This window comes from Carlito syrichta, unplaced genomic scaffold (genome assembly GCF_000164805.1).
Source record: "Carlito syrichta isolate Samal-C Ts95f unplaced genomic scaffold, Tarsius_syrichta-2.0.1 Scaffold301942, whole genome shotgun sequence".
Taxonomy (NCBI): domain Eukaryota; kingdom Metazoa; phylum Chordata; class Mammalia; order Primates; family Tarsiidae; genus Carlito; species Carlito syrichta.
In genome coordinates this window covers 35377-54395 of record NW_007246038.1, presented here as the reverse complement: position 1 = coordinate 54395, position 19019 = coordinate 35377, and the positions used below count along the sequence as shown (strand labels likewise).

Below are 19019 nucleotides of genomic sequence, written 5' to 3'. Positions count from 1 at the left end.
AAAATCTGAACTTATTATGCAAATACAGCATCTAAACATGCCATCTAGCCAATCCCTTTCCAAATGGATCGTCACTCCTTGGTTCATTTATATAGAAAACCCAGAGCTACCACTTCTGATCCATAAAAGGCATTCAATAAGGCTTCAGTGAATGAATGCATGGGTCAGTTAATGAACAAATGGAAGAGTGAATCTATAGCTAGACGACAAGCATACTCCAAACAGAACGAGTCTCTCTTTATAATTTCAAATGAATTAGAACAAAACACTATCTTCAATCATTCAGTCCATAAATATTTATTGAGGGTCAACTACAGTTAAACAACTATTTTCAAGGAATTGTAAGTATAGTGGTGGCTAGCACAGAAAAGGACCTGAATTACGGCACTTATTTTCTAGTGGTTGACATTTAAGACTTGGTGATGTGAAACAAACAGCTACCATAGCTATAGCAAAATTCAATTCTACTTCTCAGAGTTTGAAATTTTCCATTAAAAAAAAACCAATCCTGGAAACTGCACTGTCATTTAGAGGCACTCTTTCTGCTCTAATAACAGGAAGGACGATAATAATAAAAACTAACATTAATCAAGTGATTATTATATGCCAGACACTTCTGTAAGTATTTTACATGTTACTTAATCCTCACAATAACCCCATCAGGCAGGTCCTCTTGTTATTCTAATTTTACAGATGAAAAATCGAAAGTACTGAGTGGTTAAGTACATTGTGCCAGGAAGAGTTGGGATTTGAACCTGGACTATCTGGACTCCCTGCTTAATAACCACTATTCTCCTAAATACAGAATTTTTAAAATACAGAATTTTAAAATCTCCTGGGAATGTGATTCTCGGTAACATTCTGTTGGCAATTCAATATTTATTAGGAAATACACTAGGCTGAGTGTTTCAGAAAGTACATGTCAAACATATATAAAACAGTAAACAATATCCATGTCAAAGAGTAATTCTGAATTACTGCTTCTATTTCTTTTTCCCTGTTCCCTCTTCATTACTTTCTCTAGATGAGGAAACATAAGGAGACACTCTGGGGTGACAAAAACCAAAATCTGAAAATTCCAAACACTTAATTCAGCCCAAGTAACCAATGGGCATTTTAATAACATCTGCTCATTAAAAACCATGGATTTTCCAGCAACTCAACCAAAATGAGTATTCCATACGCTAGGTCTCAGATAATCACAACAAGGTTTTGACCCAGTTGTGTTTCATTAGTCAAGGAATATATCACAAACTCCTGGAGATCCCTAGAGCTTATTTCTAGTCTTCAAAGGATTAGGGACATAGATCTCTCATTTTTAAGGAGTTAATATTATCACTTTAGATATTTACATGTTTTAATTTTACATAAGCATAAGCTGGATTAATTTTTACTAGAATGAATAAAAAGACTACCTGAGATATATATGAAAATATTAAAATTCTCTTACTACAATTTGGCTGATTAAAAAAATCAGTGACTCATGTATATACAATTTTAACTCCAATTCTCTGTTACAAGTGAAAGCTACAATGTTGATATCATAAAGACATTAATTTGGGTGACTATGATGCTATAAATGAGTTTCAAAATGACAGTTAAAAAGAGACTGTCACAAACACAGTAACAGTAGAAAAACAAAATTCTTTCGAGAGAGATGGCATAAGTCACTAATGGAAATCAGCTAAGGCAGGAAAACCATAGTAAAGAAGCTACTTTACAAAGATTTCTTTGTGGGAAATCCAGTAGAGTAAACTATCAATCTGGCAAGCCATGAAATTTCAAAATACCATTTCCAACCAAGCAAAGAAGACTGTGTTTCCCAATAATTAAATGGACCAAGACTGGTAGCGCCCAGAGAGCTAGAACATGGAATGAACTTGCACCAAAAAGCCAGTGTTATTCTATAGAAAGCCATGTCAGGTTAGATCCTGGGACTCACCCGAGTATCTGTAACTTACCTGTCTGTGTGTAACATCTGACACTCCTTCCCCTAAGTGGTTGCTCAGGTATGATAATCTGAGTGACTCATAAAAAGGGAAGGAGTTCAGGAAAAAGAAAGGAGGGTTCACAGGGAAGCAGCCTGATGAGGAAATTCCCCTTAAGGTCCACAGGTGGGAGGCTGAGGTACCAGCTGTATTCAAGAGAATAAGGTCCTGTCTGGGCTACCTTCTTGTTCACAGTCTTCCAACCCAATCTTTAGGCTGATGACTCCAAAATCTACATTACAGTTCTCTCTCAATCATCAGACTTATTTAGCCATCTGCCTGTTGGATGCCTCCACTTCATACAGTCCCACAAGTACCTCAAAATCCAGTAAGTCTAATCTATGACCGTCCCCCTAAAATACCTTCTTCTGCCAGTATTTTATAATCAGCAAATAGTGTTACCATCCACCCAGCTGCTTAAGTCAGTTGTCCAAGGTATCATCTCTAAGTCCTTCCTCTCCTTCATCCCCTACATACTACTGAACGTCTTGATTCTACCTTCAAAACATTTCCCCAAATCACCCATTTCTCTCCACAACAATAGTTTAAGCTGTTAGAGAAAACATCTCTTACCTTGATGCTTCCTTCCACATAAAGAAAGCTCAAATGGATACTCATTGGATACAATCTCTGCTCTTTTATTTACTCCTCCGGGAGGGTAAAATTGCTTATCTGATAGGTGAATTTAGGAAAAATAAACTGGGTGTGCTCAGCTCTTCTCTTTTCTCCTCTTGGAAGTAGGCCTTCTCTGCTATTCCTCAAGGGGCATGTCCTTCCATATCACATTGGCCCAAGTTAGTACAGTGTCACTGAGATTGGATAGGCAAATCTGCCTAATTCTAGGAATCAGCTGGCAGGCCCATTTGCCTTTCACACTAATCTGTATCTTCCAACTTTGCTTTTACCAGTAATAACATTGCATTATAACATATGCACAAAAAGATCACAAATCATGTGTACAGCTTGAGGACTTTTCACAAAATGAAATAAGATCTACATAAATAGAGGAATATGCCATGATCAGGGATTGGAAAGGTGTCAATTCTCACTGAAAGTATCCACAGATTCAATGCAATCTCCATCAAAATCCCATGAGGGCTTTTTCTTTTTTAAAAAAAATAATAATAATAATGATAGGGAGATTGACAAGCTGATTCTAAGATGTAAATAAAAATGCAAAGAACCAAGAATAGCCTGGTGATCTTGAAGAGGATCAAATATCAAGACAGCATAGAATAGACCAAAGACACACACACAGACCAGCAGAACAAGTGTCCACAAGCAAACCCACTTATACACAGCCACTTAAATTATGACAAATATGATGGGGCTGCACAGTGCAAAAAGGATGATCTTTTCAATAAACAGTGATGAGCCAACTGGATATGCATACTGAAAAAAAACTGCAAAAATACTATTATGATTCTCCATTCATTGACATTAATTAACTGGTTTACAACCTAGACGGGAGAGGGAAGCTATTTATCAGGAGAGTCAATGTAGGTTTCGGTCTCCTCTCTTTTGAATTTTAGTCACCTTGCCTTCCATAATTCACTCCTCACATTGCAGTTGGAATACTTTCTCTAAACCACCTATCTGATCTTGTCACTCTCTCTTGCTAAAAACAACAAACCTTTGATAATTCCCCATTGCCTTCACCATCAAGTACAACTCCTGAACAAGTCTCACAAAGCTCTTTATGATCTGGGCCCTGCTTCTTTCCTCACCTCTCTCTGAAGCCTCTATATACCATCTGTGCTATCTCTTCCCACCTCCCACCCCGCCACTTCAAGGCACTGATACATGTTGTCCTTTCCACCTTAATAACTTTATGCTCTTTTGCTTGATGAATGCCTACTGGATCCGTGGTTTTCACCCTAAACATCACTGCCTGTAGGAAGCAGGTACACATACACATGAACACACTCTCTAGCCTCCCTAACAACTCACTACTTCCTGCCATGCCCAAAGGTTCCTACAGCACAACACTGTGTAAACAGCCTGATCATAGCATTTCCCATAACCTATTACTATTGCTTGTTTACTTTTCTGTAGCTCCCTAAGGGCAGTGATCTGGTCTCCCTTACCATTGTATCCCCAGTTCTGAGCACATAGTGAGCATTCAATAAACACTAGCTGAAATAAGTCAAATTTACCAAAGATATTACAGCCAGGCACGGTGGCTCAAGCCTGTAATCCTAGCACTTTGGGAGGTGGAGGCGAGAGGATTGCCTGAGTTCAGGGGTTTGAGATCAGTCTGGGCAACTTGGTGAGACCTCGTCTCTACAATAAATCAAAAAATTAGCCGGATATGGTAGTATGCACCTATAGTTCCAGCTACTTGGAAGGCTGAAGCGGAAGGATCACCTGAGCCCAGCAGGTCAAGGCTGTGGTGGCCTTCAGCATGCCACTGTACTCCAGCCTGGGAAACAGAGTGAGATTCTGACTCCAAAAAAAAAAAAAAAAAAAATAGAGTATTACAGATGGCCCAGCTGAAGCCAACTTGGTCAAGTCCAATCAGCTAGAACAAAGGTACCATGCCCCTCTAATCTTCTGATATTTAACTTGATTTATCTTTAGTCACACAGTATTTTCTATTATTTTGATATAGCATGTACTTATATCTGAGCTTAGTTTAAATGCTACATTTTTCTCCAAAGTTTTTTTTATTCCCTTTAACCTTTTATCAAGGGAAATTTCCAACATATACAAAAACAGAGTGTAATCAACCCCCATGTCCATGCCACCTAGTTTCAACAAATATCAACCCATGATAAATCTTGTCTCTTCTATGCCCCAACTTCTCTTTCATCTTCCGGACTACAGGAAGTAAATCCCAGACATATCATTTTATCTGTAAATATTTCAGTTAAATGTGCATTAAACAAATCATTCATAGGCATATCTATTTGGTAGTATTAAAAAGATTTGGCAGTGTGTGGTAGCTCATACCTGTAAACCCAGTACTTTGGGAGGCTGAGGCGGGTGGATTGCTTGAACCCAGGGGTTCAAGACCAGTCTGGGCAACATAGTGAAACCTCATCTCTACAGAAAGAAAAATGAAAAAAATAAAAAATTAGCCGGGCCCAGTGGTGCATGCCTTTAATCCCAGCTACTCGGGATGCCGAGGTGGAAGGATCACTTGAGTCCAGAGGTCAAAGCTGCTGTGAGCTGTGATCATCGTGATCAAGATACTGCACTCCAGCCTGGGCAACAGAGTGAGACCTCAACTCAAATAAAAAAGTAAAAAGATTCATAAAAAGAAGTTTTTCTTTTTAGCTTAATAGGAGGAGCAAGAATACCTACACACACTATTTGCTCATTCACAGTTAGCAGAGGGATGCTATACAATATCTCTCCTGGTGTATAATCTAATCATAAACTCTGGGTAGGGTGATATGGATTAAAATATAGGTGAGATAGGCACAAAATTATCTACTGACTCAGAAAAATGGATCTCAATACTTCATACGTTTGAATGAGAAGTATACTATGATGCTTGCAGCTGTTAATAATTGACAGATTTCCTTTATTCCTCATTTGAGTTATCAAACCAGTCATGTCAGAAAGCCAGCTGTCCCAGCTGTTAGGTCCTCACCTACAGAATGCTGTCACACTAGATCCACTTTGTGCTTCTGCAAAATCAAAACAGTGAGCTCAAGTCTCAAAGGAAACTTTCCTCCTTAAACATAAACCTTGGACACAAAACCATCTCAAAAATGATGCGATTCAGGTTGTATGCTAATAAAACTATATCATACTCATCAGTTCTTTTGCCAGGTTGTGCAATAACATAATGGGCCCATAAATCCTTGCAACTATCCATGGCACCAACAACAGGGGATGAAGATAGTTTCAAATACTCTTAAATGTTGTAAAAATTATCTGCAGCCTGTAAAGTAGGCTGGGAAGTTTATGTTTTCCCCAGAGGCTTCACAATGACAAGTGGGTTAAGGAAGTCTCCAGTACATGGCTTCATTCTGCAGACAAATCAGGAATCGGGATGTGTGTATGTGCACGCACACACACGTACATACACAGGTAGAGTATCACTTATCCAAAATGTTTGAAACCAGAAGTATTTTGGATTTCAGATTTAAGTTTTAGACTATTTGCAGAATACATACAGGCTGAGCATCTCTAATCAAAAATCTGAAATTCAAATCACTCCAGTGAGCATTTACTTTCAGTGCCATGTTGGTGCTCAATAGGTTTTGATTTTGTAGCATCATGGATTTCAGATTAGGAATGCACAGCATGCACACATGTGCGCACACACACACACACACACATATCTGATGAAGTTAGCATTTCATGTCACCAATACCAATGCAATAAACCTCCTGTTTCATTTCAACTATACAACTGTTACATTATCCCACCCAGTCCCCTCATTCTATAGATGTCTATAATCTCTAAGTGCAATATTAACATAGTTTTAAATATTATTCATTTGACAAATATTTATTGAGCACCTACTACATGCTATACACTGTTCTAAGCACATAGAATACATCAGTGAACAAAATAAGAAACATAATAAAAATTAAGTATGTTAGAATATAGTGCATGCTACAGAAAACAAAATACATAGGCTGAGCATGGTGCCACATGCTTAAAACCCCAGTACTTTAGGAGGCCAAGGAGAGAGGATTGCTTGAGCCCAGGAGTTTGAGACCAGCATGGGCAATATAGTGAGATCTCATCTCTATAATAAAAAAAAATTATGAGCAACAACAGGAAAATATGTAGTGCCAGGGAGGGGGTCAGGGTGAGGTTTGAGCAAAAACTGCAGGGAGAAAACAGGTAGCCAAGTAGGCAGGAAGAAGCAGAGTGGTCCAGGCTGGGTAAATCGCTGTGTCCAATGTCCCCTAGTGGGAATGTGTGGGGGCATGTCGGAGGAAGAGCAAGGAGGTCAGAATGAAGAAAAAAAGGAGAGAGCAGCAGGGAAGGAAACCCAAGCATCAATGAGGGCTGGGTCTTGCGGGTGCTGGTGAGGACTTTCACTTCTGTTCTCAGGGGAGCCTTAGCAAGGATCTGAGCAGAGGAGTAGCATAATCTGACCTGGGATTTAGAAGGCTTGCCTCGAGACTAGACTAGGGGGAAGGGGAGAAGCAGGAAACCCTATTAGGGAGCAGTGAAGGTGATGAGATGTGGGTAGATGCTGGACATACTCAAGAGGCAGAGCTGATGGGATTTCCTGAGAGTAAGAGGAGGAAGTAACATCCCCAGGATTTCTGTCCTGAGCAATGGGAAGGGGTATGGCGCTGCCTTCAACTGACATGGGGAATGCTGTGGGTAGAGCAGTTGGAGGAGGACAATGAGTTCAGATTTGGGTAAACTGATAGGAATTTAAGATCTCCAAGTGGAGATATTGAAGTAGGCAGTTGGACATATAGTTCTGGGGTTCAGAGAAGTGTGCTGAGATAGAAACTTGAGTGTTATAATTGACATTGGCATAACTATTAATAACAACCCAACTTATTATTAGCACACACATGCATGCACACACGTGCATGTGCATGCACACACATACACACACACACACACACACACACACACACACACACACACACACACACACACACACAAAATGTCCTCCTACAGAAGAAAAAGACCAAGAATCAGAAAACAAATAAAAGGAATGAACTGTTTGCTGACTGACTCAATGGTCATTTTTCACTTCAACCACTTGAATAAAATGAAGAAAAACTGTCTCCCTTATTCCTTCCCAAAATGGGGACTTGCTCTTTTGTAAATATTTACAAGAATCTGTATGTGATTATGTGAACAGAAGTGAGCTCACAAGCTGAGATACTAACTAGATCATTTTCAGATCTTGAAAAATATCACATACTGGTTTGCTAAAACGAACAATGCTGGCTCAGAGCAGCTTCTACAACAACAACAAAAAGAGTTTAAATGAAATAGTCCTTAATTTCTAGGTATCTGCCCTTACTGTATTACTCATCTCCAAGGGGATGGATTAAGAGTCCAAGAAGTTTCCTTTTCAGATTCTGTTTCTAATGCATGATGACACTGGGCATGCTGGCTGGGGGGTGGGTGGAGGGGTGGAAGTTCTACAGCTTCAGAAGTTGATGCAGCCTTTAAAATTTCATGCTACCGAAAAACATTTAAAAGCCACTGATGAACCTGCATTAGAGATGTTACCAAAATCCCCATCCCCTGGCATAAACATCAAAGCAAACATTTTAGCACTAAATCAAATTAAGAAACATTCTTTAAGCACAGCACGAATGCAGCTTATAACAATTTGGAAAATTCCACAGTATTTATCAACTCCTAAGCAAGGCTACAATGTTTAGAAGTATACCACAGTAGACGTCATCAGCAGCCACAAGCACAAGGGCTCTGGGTGTGTTGCCATGGCAACCACGTATTCAGCAGCAACAAGCTGTCTGCCTCTCACCAGTCCAGAACCAGAGGCAGAAGGAAACAGCCAGCTTCCTGATGGTAACAACCCAGGGAGTCACAGCACAGGCCATCTCCATCATTCACACCCGCAGGAGACTTCTTTCAGTAGTCTGAAATCATCTCCATCTAACTTTTAGCAAAAAAATGCACAATTCCTTTTCTCTACTGCAGAACCACATTCAGCACACCCAAGAACACAGCACTAGAGAAATATACGAGGAGAAAAGAGAGATTGGCCAGTGTCTGAAAAGTGTAAGGGTCATGCATTTAGCTGGGTCCAGGCATGGGGAGCTTTTCTGGGAAGGAGATGGAGAAGTGCTGGTCCATATCAAGGGTATCGTGGTGACCAGGAGAGATGGTCTCAGTCATCCTGAGAAGCATTCCCTAGAGAGATTAGTAAGAAAGGAAGCAGCAAACTTGAGCATAAGCCTTTCGAGGAAAGTCCCACACAGAGGGAGAGCTAAAAAAAAGGTGGAGGGGCAAACAGCTAGTACATAAGGACACCAAAATCCCAAAAGAGGCATCGGAAGCCTCTGGCACCAAACACCACAGTGTACTTTTGGATATTCCACATTATGCTGACATCAAACAGAAACTGTCAAACATACCTTTTCCACCGGCAGAAAGTCATTTTCTACTTCAATTGACCTTGGTCTCAGTTTGATTGGCTTGTCTTTGAAAATATCACCAAAGCCCACTCCCTTAACTTTCTTGGGCTGGATTGCTGCAGTTGCCACTGTCCCGTTGGCACCTTCGGACTTGGTGCTGCTTGAGTCACCCCCATCACTCTCGGAGCCTGTGGTTTCCCTTAAACCTGTTTAGAGGGGGGATGGGGAGAGAAAGAGCTCAGAAATCAGCAGGAGCCCTGAAGAACTTCACAGCCAGTCAGGAACCACCTCTAAAAGTGTCACTGGGCACAGGATAACTTGCACTGGGCTTTGTATTCAGCGTGTTGAGTAGTTTGGCTGACTCTGAGTTTTGTTTTATCTCCCCCTTCCTAGCCTTTAATTTTAAGAAGCAAATCAAAACAACTTTTCAGAAAATCTAACTCCAGAGCAGACCTCTATGCACATGTGAAATTTCACCCCTCTTCAGTCGGGGCCTGGTCCAAACTCAAGTTTGTTTTACTGTAGTGTGTGAAATAACAATCCCTCCCACCCCTCTGTCACCTCTCCACCTAGTCAGTACCACATACTGTACCTCCAATCGCTATGACTCATGTCAATTAGCAATTAGCAATGAAAGTAACATTTCCTAAAGGGAAACTGTAAAGCTAAAAGCCATTTAAACAAATTAGCAATTAAAGAAACCACACAAAATTATAACTGCCAAAGAATTAAATCTCTTTGGATGCCTTCACAAGGCATAAATGCATGCAGACATGTTTCTCTAGAAAAGCATTAAACCAAACTTGACATTAAGACGGTTTTGCTAGCAAAATGTGTTTGTTAAAGAGGGAAAGAAAGTCGCCTTCCCAGAGGCCAGAAGCCCCCAAGCCTACAGTTCTTCTTGCCTCCTTTAACACCACTGTCTTCCCAAAGCTCAATCCCTTTCCAAAGAAGAACATTGGGGACATGAAACTCTTCCTTTGACTTCTTGTGGCATGTGCTGTAAGTCACAAAATAGTTATGGGCACGACAACATGGACACTTACCTCCCCAGATTCTTTTTTCCCCAGGCTCTGCCCACAATCATGTTCCTAAAAGGAAGAGCCTATTTGTGTCTAGTTAATTTATGGGTGTACATTCACCCTTTGATGGTCAGCATGTCAATTATACTATCAAAGGGTAGGAGTCAGAGAATATTTTATGGAATACTCAATTCTGTTGTTAAACCTGTCTCTGGAAGCCTCTAGACGTGCAGAATAGCTCCTGAACATTTGCTACCCATCTCTCCTGGTCACAACGATATCCTTGACATGAAAGTACGCCATCCAATTGTGTTCTCTATCAGCCAATCGTGCATTGTCTTCCTACAGGTAAGGTGGCCTCCTAGTCCATAAGAATGATATACCAAATACTTGCTCACATAAAATCTCATAAAATGTTGAAGTCATTCAAATAAGGAAGTCTCAGTGCAGGAAGAAACTGTTAAATGAAAACAGACAAAATATAGAAAGGTCATTATAAATGGCTAACAAGTTTCAAAATCAAATCCTTAAAACAATGGTTTCATTTGTTGTTGCTGCTGCTGTTTTCCATAAAGTGATATTTTTAAGCCAAAAGGGTGGGGGAAGAGGAAGATCCCCGGTGTGCATTTTAATGAACTAAAGACATCATTTGTGAGCAAGAACAGGGACCAGAACAATGAAGAGCAGTCCACAACAAGGGGGTCGGCTGCAATTCACAGGACTGGATTTGAGTGTGCAAACATTGAGAAGCCCCTTGATTAGCTATCCACTCATGTGTTTGTCTGTTCATTGTTTTTGGAAATATCCCTGCTGGAGATATAATTTTGAAGTCTAAATATTGTGTCATTTCTCCCTTAACATGTTCTCATTTTGCTGTATGGATCCTTTCTATGTGATAAATGGCTTGGATATTTGTTTCTGGTTTGGAAAGAACCATTTAAGGGTGAAATAAAGAAACAGTTAGTGGAAAGAAACCATAACCAGCCCCCTCTCTTGTCCCGCCTCCCACCACCAGAAGGCAGCATGGCAGATGGATTAGGGCAACTCTAGTTTAGTTCTTCAAAGAGAAGAATTTGAAGGGTTCTTCTGTCATTCATTCTCCATTAGCTAGAACCATAATATTTTTAACCACTGCCATCCTAATTCCGAGCTTCTGGTTTTAGGAATTTGCTGCCTTCCGGGCTCATCTTAATAACTTCGTACTAATCACTGTGAGAGATACTCTACATTACACAGGGAGAGGTTGCACAGTCATTCAACCACACAAGCATGGCCTGGGAAGGAAACACACGGCAGATTTTTCTTCCAGGAATTCTGGCAGCCTGGATCTATCACTTTTAAGTGTGCTAATTAAATATCTGAATATTTTCATTGGTGAAATAACTCAACATCTAATTCCTTCCCTTTGGAGGGAAAGACTGGTGATTTTTCATTTTCATGTTCCTTTTTTAGCTACTGGTGCTCATCACACACATTATCCCACAAAATGTCCCCATGTCATATTCAGAATGCCAGGTGACACTCTCAGGCGGTACCTCACAGTGTGGACTGCAGACAGAGGTCACTTCATGAAAGGCTCATTACTGGTAAGTGGTAGTAAATGCAGAAAGTGTGCTGTTTGGCAACGCTTTTAGCGTTTTAGCAGTGTGCACTGGTATGACTTCCACACGTGGCTGGTGGACTTGTCTAGGTGAGACATAGGTAGCACACCGCGTGTGTAGGGAAGTCATGTGCAATAAGGCCACGCATCTTCCCACAGTGGAATGGCAAGAAAAATAAACTTCTCCTCAGTCAGTTTGCAAAGCATGGTTCTGGGGTTTGTGTGTGAACCTTCTCTTTCATCACATCCGTGCATGTATGTATGTACGTATGCATATGTGTATATGTACACTAAGGTGGATACTTTTTCTTCAAGGTAAAAAAGAAAGAACAAAGCGTCCTCAGTTTTGCTTCCATCAGTCCTGTAACTGTCCACTTTTGTGGAATGTTTTCCAGCACTGATCAGTTGAGATCTGTGAGCTGTTTTTGCTTATTTTTCATTTAGCACTCACATGGGTAGTGCTTACTGTGGAGCAGGAAGTGGTCTACGGGCATCATGAGATGTGAATTCCTTCACCTCATCTACCTCCTTCCCCTCAACTTTTGGCAGCCTCATCTCACAACACAAAAGGCTACATGTGGGTCCTGCCAAAAGAAGTCTGCCGTGTGGTAATTGGCTGAATGAGCAAAGCAAAACACCATTTCTGGCATGGACTTTCATGCCAAATTCTTATTTTTTTGAACTGCACAATGATGAAATGGTTTGTTGGTTCCCAGTGATGCACTCAGAAAAAGCAAGAACCATGAGAGTGAGAAGTTGACACTTCCATAGGAAGCCATCTTCTACTACCCCAGAAATCCAGAAATACTGGAACAAATACATATGCCATGACAAATGCTACTGCTCCTTGTCTGCACGCATGGTTCATGCACGCATGTCACATACATGATAGAGGCACAAAGCAAACAGGAAAGCGCCAGAGGCTGGTGCTGGGAATGCTCCTGTAGCACACACCAAGGAGATGGCACTTATCTTAGGCAAATAAGTCCATGTCCTTGGATCAGAAATTCACACAGACACTTGGCGTAAGCATGAGCAGCTCAGGAGAGGGCAGCTGCATTAAAAAACACAAGTACCCAGATCTTATCTTTACAATTGCCTCCTGCTGTTAAGGTCACTCACTGTAATAGCGTCTGTGGCCCTCCATCTTTCCCGGTGCAGCTCGGTACAGAATTGTCCCTTCAAAGGTAGTCTTTCCTAACAGTGAATGAGAGAAGAGAAGGGGAGAGAAAAACAAGAGAGGGGGAAGGGGGAGCAAATGATGGCAAAAGAAGGAAGAGGAAGAGTCTTTAACTGAACTTGCCTTCAATGAATCCACTGTAAGAGCTTCATCCACAAAATTAAGTAGCGACCATTAGGCAGAATTTAAGAAAATTACAGAATGAGCCCAAAGTCCCCATGCAACCAGGATGGCAATGAGCACCTGGAAATCGGGGCTTGGCTTCTGCAAGTGACTGGCATGTAGATTATGCCCAGTTAAAATCTGGAAGCCATTTCAACACTGTAACGTAAAGAATGAAAAAAAACCTCAATTAACTAGAGGGAATCCAATCAATCGAACTCCTTAACTCCATCATACAGCACAATCCTCTCTTGAGAGAGCATGACCTAAGCATAATATGGATTTAGGCCCATCATCCATTATCTTCTATGATAAAAACTGATATTCATGCCCCCAAATTTCTAAATGAGAAACGGAATTCTCTTTAACAGGTTTGCCATCCTTAGCAACTTTAAGCAAGAAAATGTGTATTAATATACTAGAATGGGGGTTTCACCAATAAGGTTGAAACAAATAGTGGCATTTATAGTGACATAAGGGGTTTTCTGCTTAGCATCATAGACACCAGAAAACCTTATTTCTAGAAAAATCTTAATTGAGATTTGACTGTATCAGTCATGAAGCTGTACGTAAGCATGAGGACAATAGGGCTCACCCAGTGTCAAATGTCAAATTATCTTTTTGGGGGTTACAAGTAGAGGTTATCAAAGCATAAGACTGAACACGTGGCCAAAGCTCAAATATCTCTGCAGTCACGAGCAAGTACATAGAATATATACATACTGCCCCAGTTTGAGTGTACTTGTACCCACCAACACACACACACACACAAACACACACACACACACACACACACACACACACACACACACACACGCCCTATAGAGAGTTCTACTGACAGGTAAAATGATTTTCTAAAGGCAAACTCAATTAATAAATGTATTACTCTAAATTATGTAAGAAATAAATTATATTATGGCTTGTTAATTAAATATTCAAACTGGAGACCAGTCACACAGCTTCAGAATAAGTCTGGGGACGGAAAAGGTAGGTTGCATTTACAGAGAAGCAGAGAATGGAACTGAGAAAGGAGAGAGCAACTTGTCTCAACTTCTTAGAAACATTCCACATGATAATGGGAACCCAATAGGAATCATAGTGTTGGCTTCTGGGCCTTGGCACCCCTAATATATGAAAGGAAATGTAAATGATCAGATCAACAACTTAAGTGGGATCAAATATTTCCAATTTCCATGTCCTATAGCCATGGTGGTACACCCTTGTTTTGAAATCTACCCCTTTTGACAGATGTGTTCCATCCAATTAAAGCAAAATGTAGGCACTGACATCATTAGCTATGTAAGAATAATCCAGAGAAACAGCAAAATGTTTCAAATGTTCTTGCTAGACGTGAAGCTCTTCAGGAATTTGATGATAAAAGCAGAGCAAGTAACAGTGGCTAGTTTTTATTTGAGCAGATTTTTATCCTGCTTAACTTCAGTCATTAAGTCAACATTACTTCTAAGAGCCACAGCTGTTTTGTGAGCTAGCCCCTCCAAACTCAACAATAGCAGTTTTTCTCAGTGTCGGAAAAAAAAAAAATCAGTATTTTGATAATGTACAACAGAACTGCTGTGTGTTCTTCTCCAGGACCAAGTCTGGGAATCACTGAGGTAGATCATGTCCCTGATGTCCCTGATTGGTCAAACCTTTCTGCCTTTCTGTGTGCACTGGCAGAAAGGTAAATTGAGATGTAGCCTGGGCTGGGCCTGGGTGAAGACACAGAGGCATTCTATCTGGAGAGCAAAGAGAGACAGGTAATTGGAAAGGTCATGGATAAGAATAGTATTTATCTTATAAGGGGAAATACTGTACTGTCACTGTTAAATAGTAGTACTTGAAGACAGCAAACAGTATAAAAGGGAAGAAATTTAAAATTCAAACACAAAATCATATGCTTATGCTAGCATCTAATTTTGCCTGGTTTCATCAATTTGCTAATTGTTCTTCATTGCTAATAGAACATCATACTCAAAACAAATATTATCTAATATTAGAAAGAAAAAAAGTCTAGTGATGCCACAGAATGAGATTTGTCAGCCTGGCTTTCATTTTTATAGGCAATGGACACTGTGCAATCTGTTTCTTATAACTAATGAAATATAATATTTCTGTACCATGGGAGTGGTTTGCCATACATTTTATACTTGATCTTAGTCAAAAGGCTGAGAAGCAATGTCATACAATTTAAAAAGCCATCTTCATCTTTGTCTTAGCTTGGCAAGTCACTAAGGTACCAGAACCTAAACATTTAAAATAAGGTATTAGGAACATGAGAAATTCAGTTCAAACTGAAAATGTGTGGTTATTACAGAAAGAAGGTACATACTTTCTCCCTCTGAATTTTATGGAAAATAACTGAAAACATTTCTGTGGCTATAAGGTTTTTTAAAGCAGGAATATTTTTAGTTTTAAAATTATTTGAAAGTAAATAGTATCAAAAAGATGTAAAAAACAGAAAAGACACATTTGTATCTTAAATGTGAGGCAAAATATGCATTAAATTGAAATTGGACACCATTCATATCTGGATTTCTTTGCCACTACACATTATTCAGTCAATAGTAGCATTTGCAAAATTGTAACTGAAAAGACAATTATTATATCATGATTTGTGAAAATAAAAAGAAATAAGCTAAACTGCATTCAATTGTGAAAAAGTGAACTACTCGTGTAATGGAAGCAACAGCAGAGTGGTCTCATCACTCAAAGCCAGGGACTTCATTTCACTGGTCTTCAGTGTTCTCATCTGACACTGGGCGAAACAATCTCTAAATTCCTTTCTACCCGAACATCATAAGATTCTGCCTGCATTATTAATACAACCACTGGGATGTGCTGCTTTTTGAAAAACTTAATTTACTAAACACATTTTTTTTTTCCTATTGACCTGTTACATGGGAGCCCATTTCATTGTTATTAAATTTCTGGTTGACTTCAATTTGCAAGCCCTAATGACTAGGTTTGGGGGATAATCATCACTGACTGCGAACATTCAAAAAGAAGGATGGTCAGACATTATAAGCTTCCAGGTAGACTATCCATCACCATCTAGAAATCAGGTTTGTAAGTACACATATATAATCTTTATAGCAAACCTGAATCTAATCAAGTCCTTAGATCTAATATTCAATTTATAGAAATACAGAGCAAATGACACAGCTAAGATTAAATCAGCAAAAGCCAGACTGTAGGAAACTAATAGACAAAGGCGTTTCATTTCTTTAACAAAAAAATGTACAAGAAAAGGAGAGATGAAGGAGAAATCTATAAATCCAAAGAGACTTGAGACGTGCCAACTAATCACAAAGTGTGAAACTTATTTGGATTCAGATTCAAATTAACAAATTGTATCCCCAAAAAAGTATACTTTAGAAAAAAGCAAACACTGACCATATGTGTAATGATTTTAAGGAAGTGCCATAATTGTGTGTGTGTGTGCATGCGTGCGTGTGTGTGTGTGTGAATGGTATTTTAAGATACTCTTATTGATACATGTTGAAATATTTATGGATGTAATTATATAATATCTGGGGTTGCTTCAAAATAATATGAACAAAGCATGTTTAGGGCTGTAATTTTAACAATTTGGCTGTAGGTTGATAATTGCTGAAACAAGATGATGGGTACACAATAATAAGAAGTTTACTAAAATATTTTTTAAAAACTACCTTTAAGGTTTCACAAGTTCTGTAAATGGTAAAAGTGCTTTTAAATTTAAATATGTGGCAAGTTTCTGCTATTACATAACTATAAATTTTCTTCTCTGAGATAAAATATTGAAACCAAAATATCAACTGATACAATTGTTGTAACTCTTTCCTTGATAGACTTGATTACCCTGAACAAAGATTTAGGAAGGTTTAGAGATTTTCATCACCAGCCACCATATATAAAAATACCTCAGACTAAGAGAAAAGCAAGTTCAAGCAATTTTCACCTGTCATTCAAAGATTAAAATGCTTCCTTAGAGTAAAAAAGAATTCAGCAAGCATTTATTAAACACCTACCATGTGTCAAGTAGTCTTGGCACACTTCCTTATAAATATGCCAACGTTTCTTCTGTCACAATCACCCACTGGTACACAAAACTCAACTCAATAACTACTTCAAATACTTCTGGAAGCAGAGATGTGAAGAGTACAAATACTAAATAAACATGCACATACAGAGGTAGGTGTGTGTGTGTGTGTGTGTGTGTGTGTGTGTGATATTAGAAACAAAGAGATGTACAAGAATTCATTGTATACAAGGTTCTCTTCACATGTACCAATATACCGATTTTATCAGTCCTAAAAAATGTTTTTTCACCCTAATGTCTGGTAGCATTTAAATTAAGAAGATTTTCATGATGACTCTATGATCTCTCAAAATTACCAATATTTAGCCGGGCTCGGTGGCTCAGCCTGTAAGCCCGCGCCTTTGGGAGGCTGAGGTGAGTGGATTGCCTGAGCCCGCGGGTTCGAGACCCGCCTGGGCAGCGAGACCTCATCTCTACAATAAATCAAAAAATCAGCTGGGCATGGTAGCGCATGCCTGTAATTCCGCCTACTTGGAAGGCTGAGGCAGAAGGATCGCCGGAGCCCAGCAAGTCGAGGCTGCAGTGGCTGGGAGCGGCCACTGCACTCCAGTCTGGGCGACAGAGTGAGACTCCAACTCAAAAACAAACAAACAAACAAAAAACAATATTTCACAAACATCAGGAATTTAATTTACTCCTAGATCCATGCACTAGTTAAGCAATCTTTGTGAAAAACTTACTGTAATTTATGAAGCGTATTAATGTGCTGGTCTCACAAAGACCTTAAATACATTTTAGCTCATACCAGAGGAAAACGTTAGATGTCTTTTGTGCATTAACTACATTTTGCTTTTTTCTATTTTGTGATAAAAGTAAATATGCATTTACTATAATGGCACAAGATGTTATCACTGGAGGAAACTGGGTGAAGGGTATGTGGGATTTCCCTGTATAGTTTTGTGTGTATTTTTGCAATTTCCTGTGCATCTATAATTATTTCAAAACAAAAAGTTGTTTGTTTTTTTTTTCAAGTGAAGCACATTGAAACCACTAACACCATTCTCTGGGAGTGGAGGATAAGCAGATTCATTCTAAAATCAAAGGTTCTACTTTGAGAAATCCTACCAGTATATATAATTTCTGCATGTGATCTATCTGATTATATAAATTTTAACACACAAAAGCAAATTCAGAGTGTAAATGGCTACTGGAAAGCCTGTCAGAACACTGAGAGATGCTATTTCTCTCATTCAGGGGATGATTGCAATTTAGCAAGCTATAGGGACATCATTCTCACATCTGCTCTTTTATGAAGCTCCATATTCCCCACGGAACTGGCCTCTCCCCCTCTGTGTACCACTCTTCCTCAGATGCCCACTAGCAGAGCACCTGGGGCACTTTGCTGAACTTCTGACTTGCATGTTCCCTTTCTGCAACGCGAGCTTAGCAGAGGCAAGGACCCCGTCTGATACATCTCTGTATATTGTCAGTGACTTATACAGTGTTTTATTAACAACAAGGAGTCAGTGAAGATGGAATGAATGAAGAACACAAGGAAGAAAGAGGGAAGGAGAGAAAAAAGGATGGATGGATATGGCAGACAGATGGAGATATGGGTCCTCTTTTCCTTTACTGTACATATGGAAAGATTACAAAAGCCATGTAGCCTTTATCAGAAGCATCCATCCTTGTTAGAAGACCAAGGCTCTCTCCAGAAACCTCAAAATTCCTTCAACAACGGACAAATAACAATGGCAACTAAACATGGCTGCTGAAACCATTGAACTTTCCTGGTCCTGAAATGGAAAGCTTTTATTTTCCTTCCTTCCTTCCTTCCTTCCTTCCTTCCTTCCTTTTGTTATTTCCTTTTTATTTTAAAGATGTGGGGTACAAATCAGGATTGGGTACATAAGTGGTCTACGTATAGGTGAAGCTTGGGCCTCCAATTAGACCTCACTTTACCTGGATTGGGATTGTGAACCCTTACTGATGCTGTGTGCCCC

At 39.6% G+C, this 19019-nt stretch overlaps 1 protein-coding gene across 1 annotated transcript in view; it reads right to left on the bottom strand.

Annotated features, from left to right (window-relative positions):
• Positions 1-19019, bottom strand: part of SH3KBP1 (SH3 domain containing kinase binding protein 1) — a 188282-nt gene that overhangs the window by 153219 nt on the left and 16044 nt on the right. The window contains exons 3-4 of the mRNA XM_021711223.1: positions 12776-12850; positions 9032-9237 (exon numbers count right to left, since the gene is read on the bottom strand). Of these exons, the coding sequence (XP_021566898.1) occupies positions 9032-9237; positions 12776-12850 (281 nt within the window). The remainder of the gene's footprint in view (positions 1-9031; positions 9238-12775; positions 12851-19019) is intronic.